Source organism: Seriola aureovittata, chromosome 24 (assembly GCF_021018895.1).
Source record: "Seriola aureovittata isolate HTS-2021-v1 ecotype China chromosome 24, ASM2101889v1, whole genome shotgun sequence".
NCBI classification, from domain to species: domain Eukaryota; kingdom Metazoa; phylum Chordata; class Actinopteri; order Carangiformes; family Carangidae; genus Seriola; species Seriola aureovittata.
In genome coordinates, this window is record NC_079387.1 from 10,153,083 (window position 1) to 10,167,014 (window position 13,932).

The 13,932-nt window shown below is 45.0% G+C and overlaps 1 protein-coding gene across 7 annotated transcripts in view; it reads left to right on the top strand.

The window, feature by feature from the left end:
• LOC130165557 (fidgetin-like) overlaps positions 1-13,932 on the top strand; it is a 50,053-nt gene that overhangs the window by 301 nt on the left and 35,820 nt on the right. For 6 of the 7 annotated variants that reach the window (XR_008826827.1, XR_008826833.1, XR_008826829.1 and 3 more), the window contains exons 1-2: positions 1-199; positions 1,147-1,177. The exon at positions 1-199 is cut by the window's left edge. Coding sequence is in view for 2 of the 7 variants with exons in the window: in XM_056370914.1 (XP_056226889.1) it covers positions 1,153-1,177 (25 nt within the window). In the remaining 5 variants the exon portion in view is untranslated. Of the gene's footprint in view, positions 200-262; positions 391-1,146; positions 1,178-13,932 lie in introns of those variants that run through there. The other variant, XM_056370912.1, reaches the window with a different exon arrangement.

Consider the following 13,932-nt stretch of genomic DNA (forward strand, 5'->3'; position numbering starts at 1 on the left):
GAAGCAGCTGTTCAGGGCTGGTGAAATTCCAACATGGCAGTGGCTGTGGTCAGTGTTTCCTGCGTTAACTTGGGATGGTTTCAGCTCGCACGCAACCCGGCTTAACCTTGGCAGCCCGTTCATCTGCAGAACCTCCTCCCCGGGATCGATGCGACCCTGAAGCCCCACCTGAGAGGTCGACCTGTCGCTAAAAAAACAGGTAAGGAAAGGAAGGAAGGAAGGGAAGGATAGTCCGGGGGATCCGCTGCGTCTGCAGTTAGGCAGAGTGGTCAGGAGCAGACAGCCTCTCCAGGCAGCGCGTCTGTGGAGGAGACGGTCCCCTCCTCTCACATTACCGCATGTGCACTTTGTGATTTGACAAGTTTCATGCATTGCAAACGACACCTGCGCGTGAGTAGCTGTGTGCGTTTTTTTTTAATTATTATTATTTATTTAAATGTGATTTTCAAGGAGCGCACCTGCGCCACGGTTTAAATCGCAGAGGAACGGACACGTAGGCTGCACTACAGGTTCCCTGCTTCCCTGTGTCGGCTGTGCGGCACTCACTCTCTCGCAATCGGATCACAAACACACAACTTGCACGCACACGGAGGCTCGTCCAGCCTTTTTCTCCGGCGGCTGCAGCGGTACGGTTACAACAAGTTGCCGCGTGCAGGCGTGCACAGCGGATCCGGTGTCACCGCAGCGGCTATTTGTCACAAAGCTGGGACATTTTAGGGCGTTATCAACATTTAACTTCACTCCGCATCAATCATTGAGCCGCACTAGTTGATTTGATAACCCCCCCCCCACCACCACCACCACCACCCCCCCTCTCTCTCTCTCTCTCTCCTCCTCCTCCCTCCTCCCTCTCCTCTCTGCCTGTCATCCCGGGCTCCACTTTCTAATGAGATGCATGTAGGTTAGATGCCTTCTCCTATTGAGTTGCTCGCTCCAAGACTTGGAGGGCCCACCTTTCACACGACTTGAAATCCGAGCAGAGCTGGACCCCAACGGAAGAAAGAAAAGAAAAGAAAAGAAAGAAAAAAAAAAAAGTGTTGTAATTCTTTTTATTCAGAGGGAACCTCTTCCGCTGTTTTTTCCTCCAGAAATTAATTCCAATGCTCTCATCTCCTCTTCCTCTCCCTCTTCCTCTCCCTCTTCCAGCACGACATGATCAGCAGCAGCAGCGTCTATGGTAGGTTGATCTTCATCTGCTTCTGCACTTTATTCTATTTATTTTTATTATTACTTACATAATACAAGGTGTAAAATGCTCTGACGATCATGTGTATAATAACACACACATCAGAGTGTGTGTGTATGTGTGTGTGTGTGTCAGCTTGAATTTAACTTGTTATTTAGTTTTTGTTTTATGATATCATAGCTGGTTTATTTTCATCTTTACATTTTGCTTATATCACACAAATGCAGCCATGACACACTCTCTCACACACACACACACACACTCACACACACTCACACATAACATCAACACCTTCTAACTAATACATTTAATTTACACACTGCAGCTTTAATTTGTTTGTTTTTTTTGTAGATATTAAACTAAAAAACTGTTCAGAAATATTTTTCTTCAACTTTTAAAATCAAACCTGCAGGTTAATGATTGTTATTTTTTTTTGCTTATTCACACTTTTTGGCTCACACACACATACACACACACACACACACACACATAAGTTTTCTATTGATTGAAAGATGGGAAATATTCAGATTGAAGGCTCTTGGTTGTAAATACGTGACAGTGAACGAGGCCTCAATCACTGCAAAGTCAAAATGTGTTTTTATTTTCCTTCGTTGCACTTTATTAACAGATAATATTTGTATTTAAGATGAATTAAGTGATAATTATTAATGTTATTATGTGATAATAATAACAGGAATAAGCAGATTTCAGGTATTTCAAAATAAAAGGATCACGAGTGTCACGTTCGTGTGGAACAATGGCAGATTGTTGGAATAGGAAACAGACGTCCCACCATGCTGCAAGTGCAGTTTTCTAATGAATAATCATGTTGGAAAACCACACACACACACACACACACACACACACACTGAAGTTCCACGATTGCACAGTCTTGGATTTTGTAGCTGTTATTAGTGAGGACTCGACCCTTTACACACACACACACACACACACACACACTTACACACACACTTGCTTCAGGTCATGTGCTGGTTCTTCCTTTCTCCTGCTGATGCACTTGTGTGTGTGTGTGTGTGTGTGTGTGTGTGTGTTTCCTACCTTGTAAATCCCTGCATATTTGTGTTTGTAGGTGTGTGTGTGTGTGTGTGTCTCCATAATCTCAGACTTCAACAATATATATATTTTTAACTGTAGCTGTGGAACTGTGTGCAGAAATGCAGGTGTGTTTTTATTTAAATAACACACCACTTACATCTAAAATTTTTATAAAAATTTCTTAATAATTAACTGAGAAAATGCTGTTTTTATTGGAGATATTGAAGGAAAAATCATCATCCAATCATGGAGAAGTTGCTGCTTTTGTTTTGCCAAAAAAGGAGAATTAAGTTTATAGATGAACAGACGTGGAGTGATGGGGTGTGTGAGTGTTGAAATTCAAGTTTATATGTGTGTGTGAGACGAGGAAGTGAGACGGGCGCAGCCATGCATGCGTCGGTTCTGTGTGTGTGTGTGTGTGTGTGTGTGTGTGTGTGTGTAATGTAAATAATGTCGATACTCAGCGGTTTGTTTATTCCTCTAAGTCTATTTGTTTGCTACAGTCCTCGGCTTAAGATCCGTCCCTCTGCAGCCGCTGTCTGTGCGTGTTGCAGTGACAGTAGCAATAATCCCCCTCATTATACACATAACGTATCGCCTCACATCTCTGGCAGCCCCCCCCCCCCCCCCCCCCTGGTTCAGCTAATAGGGACACAGAGAGGAGAGATAATAGGAATAGAAGAGAAACTGCTTTACAAACAGGCACCTCTTTACTCGTCCTTTATTTATCTAAATATGGACCTCTCCCTCAAATGGAGAGAGAGCCGCTGTGCTACAGGGGTGGCTGAGCTTCTCCCAGTGGGACCGTATAAATAAATTATCCTGACACTTTCTATCAGTCTGTAATGTTTACCATTAAAAGCTGTTTTACCGTCCCGGAGCCACCGGCGTGCGATCCGGCCCGCCCCGTGGGACTTCTGCCAGATGTAACGGCGAAATATTGTGCTTTTTACACACACACACACACACACTAACACACACACACAGAGAGAGAGAGAGAGAGAGAGAGAGAGAGAGACATTTGTTAGTCTGTGCCGCGTCCGTATCAGTGGATTTCTCCTGTCTGCACGTCCTGACAAAGGGCCCTCTTCAAACGAGATCCAGGCAGGGTTGTCATCTTTTAGCAAATATGTTAAGTGTTATCTTTTGTGCTCTCGGCTCGCCGAGCGGAGCCGGACCCCATGGGAGCCCGGCGCATGCAAATAGAACAAATCCCTCTCGGACCTGTCTGTCTGTTTCACTCTCTCCATTTCTCTCAGTCCTCTCATCCCCCCCCCCCCTTTCCTCCACGTTTTGCTCGACAGTGCGTCAGCCTGTCTTGTCTCCTTGCTCTCTCATCTATTTCACTCTTTGTCCACTTATTTCCTCTCTCTCTCTCTCTCTCCCCCTCTCTCTCTCTCTCTCTGTCCCAGAAGACAGAGCTGGGGCTGTGTGTCAGCTAACTGTAGTGTAGTCTTTGTGTGTTTCCCTGTATGCTCGCTGACAGCCCCTCCTCGCTGATCTAAGTTCCTCTCCCGGAGACGGCGGGCAGCTGTCGGTAGCGCCGCTGCCCGTAGACGCGTCTCTCCGTAGATGAGCGGACGCCAATTCCTTAAATCCTTGACACCATGATCCACTCAGTCCCCCCCCCTCCTCCTCCCTCCTCCCCTCTTTCACTGGTACTCACTCCATTTTTTTCCTTTTAAATATGTGTTTTGGGATGTTTTTTTTGGAGGGCAGTGTTGTGTGATTGATGCATATATTCACTCTGCCCTCACTTCCCTCTCCCACTGCTGACTGATTATTATCTAGTCAGAGTGTGATGGGTGTACGTAAGGTGAGGGGTATCTGCACACGACTGACTCAGGGGTGGGGTAACACTCTGCTGTAACCTGTGATCACCTGCTTATTACCGCCATAATGCCTTTATGTGTCACCGTGATACGTGACACGTTTTAGCGGATGTGTCGGGATATTGATCAGAAAGTGAGAAAAAAGTGTCGTTTTTTAAACAGGAGATGGAGGTTTTTTGGTGTCAACAGCAGGTCTGGGGTCAGCTCAGGTCTGCATCATTTCAGCCACAAAGCTGATCTGAGATCAGTGCCACTAAAATTTCCCGCCTCCTCCACCTCTGGTTTCCCTCAGTTTAATTCACTCCCGTGTTAATTCCAGCATTAAAAGCATTATCTCACTTTCTTTGAACTCTGAATCCCCCTCAATGTTTGAAGTTTCTTCATTTTATGTAATGTGTCATTTTCAGAGGTTTTTAATCAAATCAAAGCTGTGGATTTTTCTCTTTTTTTCCCCCTCCCCTCCCTCCCACCTTCTTTGCGAGCCGCTGCCCCCTTTTTCTGAATTTTAAGCAGACCCCCGCTCATCTGCCTTTACTCCTCGCCGGCAATCTCCACCACCCATGGCCCGGATTCTCGGGCAGATATTAAAACATTCAGTGTGGAAGCGTTAAATATGCTAAGGACTTATTAAAAAAGAAAAAAAATCCAACTTCCACTTTGGAATATTCCGCACCATTAGACCTCAATAGACATGGCGGCATTACAGCTTATCCTTTACATTGTGCCTTCAAATGAGAAGGCGCCGTTTCTAATTAGGTTATTGCCATGGAAGTCTTAAGTTAAATTGTGCATTGATGTGCGGAGGAGCTCGCCGCTCATTTGGCCCGATGACGGAGGACGCAGACGAGAGCCTTTTTTTTTTTTTTTTTTTTCTACAGGGGCCAAAGAAAATGACAGCTATGAGAGAGGAAGGATCTGACTGTAATCTCTTGCCACCGCTGCTCTTCTCTCGCCGGCTCTGGCTGGATGATCTGATTTTGTTAACAGCGAGCCTTGGCTAGATAGTGGCCGTCTGCTGCCGCTGCCCTCCACCCCACCCCACGCCACTCCCCTTTGCCCCCCCCTCCCTCCCCACCATCCCCGCCTCCCGTCTGCAGCTCAGTTTGAACGTCTTGATTAGCGAGACATCTCGCAAGTAAGTCGGACACTTTTGTGTCTGCGAGGCGGCAAAGGTGTGCGTGCACGTTAATGAACAATGGCTCATTGGGCATGAGGCAGAATGTGTGTGTGTGCGTGTGTGTGTGTGTGTGTGTGTGTGTGCGTGCGTGTGTGTGTGTGTGTGTGTGTTTAAGCTTGGCAGGCTGCCAGGGGATGGACACAAAGGATGTTGAGTGGCTGGGCGTGTGGCACAGCATCACTGAGCTGCCTGTGGCCTCTGGGAGATGGACACAAACTGGGAACAAGAGCAAAAACAACTGCTGCTGCTAAACAGCTTCGGATTTCACGCCGGCTATTGAAAGTGATTGATCATCTGATTCTTTTGGGGGGTTTTTTTTCAATTAATTGATTAACATTTTTGGTCTGAAATTTGAAGGAATAGTGAAAAAACACCGGTGACGACCTCTGACCTCTTCAGATATCACATGATGACGACCAGCAGCATTGACACACTGAAACAGACACTCATTATTTATTCCCTCTTTTTGTTTGAGCAGTGATCTGATTACTAAATAATAGCTGCCCTATTTTTCTGTCAATCTGTTAATCAACTAATCATTTGAACAAATGACTGATAATCGAGAGTCTGAGGCGACATCTTCAAATGACCAACAGTTACACAGTCGGTTTACAATGATACGAAACTGAGAGAAGCAGCAAATCTTCACATTTGGAACCTGAAAAATTCAATTATTTATTCACTGTTTATATTTGATTAATGATACAATAACTGAAAAAATGACTAAAATATCTGTGTTATTTTTCTCCCGATCGGTTAATCTGCATCTTCAAACGTCTCGTTTTGTCCGACCAACAGTTACAGAGTCGGTTTACAATGATATGAAGCTGAGAGAAGCCGCAAATCTTCACATTTGAGACACTGGAACCTGAAAATTTTAATTATTTCTTCCCTCTTTTTGTTTAACAAAGATACAATAATTAAATTACAGAAACAAGAGTTGACCTTTTCTGTCGATCGATTAATCGACTAATCATTTTAAACTTGTCCATCCCAGTCTCCCATCGTCTAAGGTGACATCTTTAAATGTCTCGTTTTGTCCGTCCAACTGTCACAAAGTCGGTTTACAATGATATGAAATTGTAAATCCTCGTCTTGGAGGAGCTGGAACCAGAGAAGTTAAATATTTTCACTCGAAAAAAGTGACTTTAAATCTGTGTTTGTCCTCGCTCCCCGGCTCGTCTGGGAAGAAAAGGTGTTTGTATGCTTAACTATGATTATGTCTGTGCATGCTCGTACAGTGTGTGTGTGTGTGTGTGTGTGTGTGTGTGTGAGAGAGAGAGTGAGAGAGTGTGTGTGCGGGCCAAGTTTCCCCACTGGAAGCAGGCGAGAGCATTAGGATGTTGCTTGTACGACTCTGTTGGCAGGATGGACACATGTGGTAGCTAACTAATGATAGCATGCAGTGTATAATGAGATCCTACTCTCCGTCTGTCTCCCCTACCTGGCATCATGCATTAACCATACAAGAGGAATAGGAGGCACGCATGGTATTGACTTTTGAGTGGGTGTCTGCTTGTCCGTTGTTGGTTTTGTTTAGTACTCAGAGGTCAGCATGGCTGCAAGCGCCGCACATTTATAACAAGTGTTTTTTTTCTTCTTCTTCTTATTTTCATGGCAGGAGCTTGTTTTTTATTTATTTTTATGAATTTTTATTTCTTTTTTTTTTTAAAGTCAAGACTCTCCTCATCAGCACGCCTTGAGCTCTGTTAAATGGTTGTAAATTGATTTTGGATGTGCTGTAATGTATATGCTTAACAAGCCAAATGGGTTCAGTTTGTGGGTTAGTTTGCGAGGAGATTATTCTATTAATGTATTCCACGCAGTATGTTGTGTGGAGGGAGGGAGGCGTTGGCACTGGTCCATCTTCTTGCCCAGTAACATATATTTATCCTCTTCACTACACAATCCTCTAGGCTGCTCAAATCCCCCAGGGGGTCCCAATGACATGCTTACTAATGTGTGCTTTGGAAACGAGTGCTATTGTATCCCCTAAATCTCACAAAGCACTGTATGATTTGCCCATTGTCGTTAAATCGCTTTGCTTGTGCCAAGTACTTGCATCTCACAGAGGCTTAATGCTTTGAGGGTTTCAGGGACAGCTTCGAGTTCCTCTTTTGTTGATTTCGGGGAAAAGTGCCAAGACTGCTGCGCTGAATATTGTTTTGAGTATGGAGGAGGGAGGGGAAGACGGGCCATTGCCAAGCGACTCCATTGAGCCCTGTGAATGGGCCATTCATATTTAGGAGAATCACCCAGATGCCATATTGTTGGCTCAACAACGCTAAATATTCTCCAACAAGGATGTGATTGTAACAGGTTTTTGAATTGTGCAAGTGTAGAAAAGGACATTGGGAAATTGGAAGTAAAAAAGAAAAAGTGTCCCACAGCCCACGGTTACTGTGAAAAAGGGCTGAATAGTAAAGCAACTGTGACATGATACTGTTCCAATCTGCCGAGTAAGAATCGAAGTATTTGTCCAAATAGTCTGGGCAGTGTGTGGTGTGTGCTTTTTATTCTGTCTTCTTTTTTCTTCACACACTTCCAGCATCAAAACTTCTGCATTATTCTGCAGGAAGTGAAATTCATTTTACAACAAAGAAATACAAAAAAATCAGTTTAATGGGAATATAACTTTCTTTTTTATTTTTTCAGTATATGGTAACAATTAGTTTGAGCACAGTTATATCAGCTGGCGGTGACATTACACTGTGTTATAAACAATAGACAGGAGCCCACAGTTTGAATAGAATTACTGAACTTCCGGAGGTTGACAGCCTAAAGTGCAAATATAAAAACGCTTTGAAACATCGTCTCTCAGAGTTTTCGCCGGAGCCGTTTCTTTGTGTGTTTTATGGAAACGGGAGCCGCGGCGGCTTCAGGACGGCAGGTACTGGTGGGCTTCTGTCCCAGGCTGGCAGGGGCAGGGACACTGTCGCTGCTGAGGTCCACAAAATCCTGTTCGGTGCACATCTCTCTCTCTCTCTCTCTCTCTCTCTCTCTCTCTCTCTCTCTCTCTCTCTCTCTCTCTCTCTCTCTCTCTCTCTCTCTCTCTCTCTCTCTCTCTCTCTCTCTCTCTCTCAAGGTCCCGCCGCACTGAACAACCTTGAAACTGTCACTGTAAGCAGCCGAACTCCTGTCCCCGCACCGTCAAAGGGTCTAAGACAGGACTTAGTGAAATGTCATGGCGGTCTTTTATGTCATGCATGCACTGAGTATTAATCACGGCTGGATCTGTGCCTGAGAGGCCTGATCAAATTTATTGTTTGGCTGCATGGGACAGTAATGGGTGTTTAATTACTCAATAAAAGCCCTTTTATAGATTCCCGGGCCTCCTGTGTGTTGAGCAAATGGTATTGATCTGTCTCCGGGCTGCAACATGATAGCCTGTGAAGGAGAATTAGAGCCGTTAGCCTGCTAGCGCTTTCTCATTCATTAGCTGCATTAGCCAGAGGGTGGTTAAGACGTAGCGTCGTTGTTAATACCAAAGTCTCAAAGGTTTTTGTGTCTGCCTTGTGTTGTAAAGCTCTGTGCACCTCATTTACACAAATATGGATTAGGTGAGCAATGAATAACATTGACCCCTGTGGAAAGTGTTTCAATAACAATATCCAGGAGAGTTGTTTTTCTTTGAAACATTTCCCTCAGTGCGGTTTGTCAGCGGCGTAACCACAGCGTAATCCACAGGACTAAATTTGACAACGCCCTTAGCCGAGCTGTGAGCTGTATTAGTCGGGCAACCATCTAGACCGCATGTTTAATCCCACCACTTCCCCACCTTCTAATCTGTAATCTGACGGCTCCTCCTCCTCTTCATCCTCAGAGGCCTAATTCTGGATCCGTCTTCCTGCTCGCAGCACTCAAAAGGAGGGAAAGGCTCAGTGATAATGACAGTGAGCCTCACCGCGTCTCCATACGAGTTTTCCATTCATGCATCCATGCGAGGATACATGTTTGGTGTTTATATGGAGGCCTGCGCCGTGTCCACTCTATCCCCCCCCCCCCCCGATCTGCATCTGCCTGTGTCCATTGTTCTTTTATGTTCAGAGCATATTGTTGTTTCTGTGAACCAGCTCCAGTCCTCTTGATGCACGGCGAAAACCTCTGCAATATCTCCCTTGATGTGTCTATATCAAATGAATGTGGCCTATTACAGACGTGGTGGAGTCAGTTGGGCGGCTTTGTGGACGGAAAAAAGGGCCTGCGAGGGACCATGAAAGAGACATTGTCCAATATGGGCCATACAGTTCCTTTGTAGATAAATGGATTTTCATGCTTATCAACTGGGACAGTGACATGAGTGAAAACTGTGGAAAATGTGGAATTATTCTCACTGCACGGCCGTACACGCAGACAACTGTAGTGTGGAGTGTGTGTGGTCTTTCATTGTCCCGCAGCAAGCCTTTTTCTTTCCCTTTTTTTTTTTTTTATTTGCGTGTAAGATTCAATTAGAAAGAATATAAAGTGTTAATGCTACAGATGTGCGTCACGCTCGGAGCCGACTGTAACCCTGTGGGAAAATAACACTCGCTGAACTCCTCACTTCTACATTCACTGTGATGCTTCATGCTGTTGTTGTTGTGTGACCTTCTGTTTTTAAAGTGTCACCTGTTAACAACAAAGAAAATGAATGAAGCTTTTAGCTTCAATATTTTTTTAGTTATTCATATTGTTTTTTTTGGGGTTTTTTTTTTGTAGAAATATTATTATGATTTCTACGTTTAATGACGGACAGAGCAGAGAGTCTTTGTCACTGTAAGCTAGCAGCTAGCAGCTAGCTCGGAAGCTGCTTCACTGATATACAACTGGTGAAAACAGCTGTTTTAATCTCCACTTATAGTTTAAATTACATCAAATCATCAGTTTAAGCTTTAAATGTTAAAGACCTCCAGGCTGAGACGTAGCTCCTCCTGTTAGCCTGTTCAGCTAAAGCTAACATTAGCTTAAACAGCTTCAGTGCAGATCTGGTAACTGTATTATTCAGTGTCTTTGCAGCTTTGTTGCTGTTATCAATAAATAATACATCAATTATGTCATAATTAAATTAAATAATTTGAATTTTCAGTATTTTTGCTAACGTTAAGTATTTACCTAGTAGCCCACCAAAATAAATTTTATAACAATTTGTGACTATTTTTGCTGCAATCACATCTTGTTTCAGACCTGAAAAAGGCCTGTAGTATTTGTGGAAAACATTCACAATATATTTATATTTATATATCATTTATATATATTTATATCCCCAAATTGTCAAACTCTCTGCAAAACATTTTGTATTTTCTGTTTTAAATACACAGAATTATGTAAAATAATAACACAACATGATCCTATTATAACATTCCAGAGCAAATACCCCAAAATATTGATTATTTAGTCAAGTCATTTTATTTTATATGGCGCCAAATCATAAGAGAAGTTATCTCAGGGCACTTTTCATACAGAGCAGAGACTCAGCACACCCCCATCAGGGACAGTGGCAAGGACGAACTCCCTTTTAACAGGAAGAAACCTTGAGCTGGAGGGAGGGCGGCCATCGAGAGATAAAGAGAGAGAGAGAGAGAGGAGGAAAGAGCATAGCACAGTACAACTTCCACATAGAGATGTATAGTAATAATGATGATGATGATGATGATGATGATGATTCTCGTGGTGGGCTGTTGAGCAGTCGGTGGTTTGCAGCCACAGATCCAGACTCTGCACCTGCAGGAGGAGAGAGCAGACGCAGAGTTAGTAACATGTATTAATGGGATGTGAATGGAGGAGAGAGGAGCTTGCTGCATCACGGGAAGTCTCCCAGCAGTCTAGGTCTATAGCAGCATAAACTATGGGATGTTTCGAGGCTCACCTGAGTCGGCCCTCACTGTAAGACTTATCAAAAAGGAAGCTAGTTCTGCAGTCGAGGGGCCTGATAGCTGAAGGCTCTGCTTCCTGCTCTACTTTTGGAGACTCCAGTGTTCTTGGGGGGGGGGGGGGGGGGGGGGGTAACAGGAATTACCACGGGCGCTTTAAGACATGATGGTGAACGTTATCAAACCCAGAGAGGAAGGAGTAAAAGTTTTTACCTGACGGCGACAATATCCAAGTTGAGTATTAACCCGGCCCCCTTGTTTCACGTTCTAATCCCAGGGACACGTGTACAAATATGCAAGCTTGCCCACACACACACACACACACACACACACACACACACACATTAAACCGTGTTCACATTCCACTGCCTGTGGGGTGCGAATGAGAGGCGATGTCTGCTCGATGCGGAGCCAGTGATCTAGGTAATCTGCCTGTGCAGTGGGACAGGTCTATTGGTCCACAAATCAATTGGCTTCATGTCCATGCCATTAGGCTAACATGGCGCTGCTGAGGCGCTGAGATGGTAAACAGACTGTTTAATTCCCCTGGACACCAGCCAGGTGGACACTCCTCTTCCTGCTCCTCCTCCTCCTCCTGCTTCGTCCTGATCCCTCGGTTTTTATTCTTTTCTTTTTTTTCCCTTCCTCCCCTCTTTCTATCATCCTCTCACATTCCTTCCTCCTCTCCACTTCAGTCAATGCGGTTATTCTCAGTGGACGAGTGCTTACAGGAATATTGCTTGGAGGGATTGTGTGTGTGTGTGTGTGTGTGTGTGTGTGTGTGTGTGTATAAAGAGGAGAGAGATTTTGGCCAATGAACCCTTGTTGTGCTCTGTCCTCCAGTACTGTGTCTATACTGAGTAAGTGATCCCTTGGGATGCAGTACACACATCCAGCATCCTTATCGCTCTCTCTCTCTCTCTATTTCTCTGTCTGTGTCTCTCTCCCTCTTTCTCTCGCTTCATGTGTTTGTCTCCGTCTTTGTTTCTCTCTCTGTGAATCTGTTCCTGTCTTTATCTCCTGTATGTCCCCCCCCCCCCCACAACCCTCCTCTTCCTCCTCCACCTCCTTTTTTCTTCCTCTCCGTCTCCAGACAGAAGCAGCAAACAAGTACAGTAATTTAAGGGGCTGCATCAAAAACAAACACACTCGTGATTAGGAAAAGGGGGATTTACGTGCAGACGGGAAGAAGTTTACCACTTCCTCTTTTGCACAAATAACGCCAAATAAAACAACACCTCTGTCCCCTCGTTCCCCCGCGCTTTTGGTTTCCCTATAAGGATGCGACTAATGACTTATAACGTCAGCAATTCAATTTATCCGGGCGCTGTTTTCGTGCTACAGTATGCTAATTGAGCCCCGTGTGTCCTGACAGATGAGTGTTGTCGGCGGCGTCCCCTGCGCGTCGTCGCCGATTGGTTGAACCAACAACCTGAAGAACCTGTGATGAAGCCGGGGGTTGCCGTGGGAACTCACGTGCAGAATAAACACAGACTCTCCTCGTGATGTTCCCAAAGTGCAACTTAAAAGGAGGTGGACGGTTAGAAAATGACACAGTGTGTTTGTGGTTGCAGATTCGCCCCAAAGCGCCACAACATTTCACTGTTGCTAGGAGACGCTGAAACCCCTCGGACACATCTGGTCATCTGTTAGCACAAGCATGATGCAGACTGTGGAAGCGGGTGAAAAGAGAGAAGGTTGAAGTTGAAGCTGAGAGGAAGTCAGAAACGTCACCAGTAGGTTTCATTTCGCAGAACATGACAAACACCACGAGTTTCCAAAATGAAAATATCACGACCCGAGTTTCAGGCCGCTCTGTCGGCCCCACGTTCCTCGGCCCTGACTCATCTCCCTCCTGGGACTTCAGCGCTGGAATGACATTCCCCTCCCAACAGGACAGCGCAGTCTCTTCCTTATCTCTTCCTCATCACTTCAATAGACCCTTTGTCTCCCTCTCTCTCCTTTTCTACCTGTTCCCACCTGCTTCACGCACCACAATATCAGCCGGGGTTGAACCGCGTGAACATCGGCGTCCACAATCAAGTGTCACGCTTCCTAAAACGAGGATCATATTTTGTGCTTTGGAGATGGAGTACTTTGTGTTTTTATTTCCAGATGACAAACAAGTAGAGACCTTGTGTTTCCCTCCGGCTCTGAGCTGCAACCCACAGTAATAAAGCTGTAATTATTTATTTAGTGAGAGTGAAAACAAGACTTTCTAACTGCTGCTGCTGCTACTGCGAGAAATATTGAGCTGAAAATATGTGAAAGTAGATGAAGTTGCATCCACACACACACACACACACACACACACACAGCAGCAGCACTGTTATCAAGGTCCTGGTCTTTCTCTCTCCAGATCAGGCAGAACTGGAGGGTGAAATGCAGAGTGGTGAACACAGAGGTATTAAATGTCTGAGCTGCTGTGGCTGTGAGCAGAGATGCTACAGACTGCTGCTCTGGAGGAGGGTGAGAGTTACAGCTGATAACGTCTGGCTGCAGGAGTGCATCACTTGAACTCAAAAAGCAAAACAAAAACCTCATGAGTGTCAGGTTTGGCTGCGCTGTCAGGAGTGTGTGTTCTGTTCACTCGGCTCTGAAGCTAACAGAGATAGCGAAACGACAGCTGTGTCCAGGGGCCGCATCCTTCAGAGGAAGTGTGGCCCCTTTTGTCGTCGCCGTAGACAACGAAGGCCGAACCGAAATGAGGCGGTCTGGTCTACGGAGGATTTTCGATGGGCGCTACCAGCTGTGCCCGCCGTTACCGTTGTGTCATTGCCTAGCAACCTTGACCACATGTCACTTTTTTCTTTCACAAAACCGTCAGCTGTC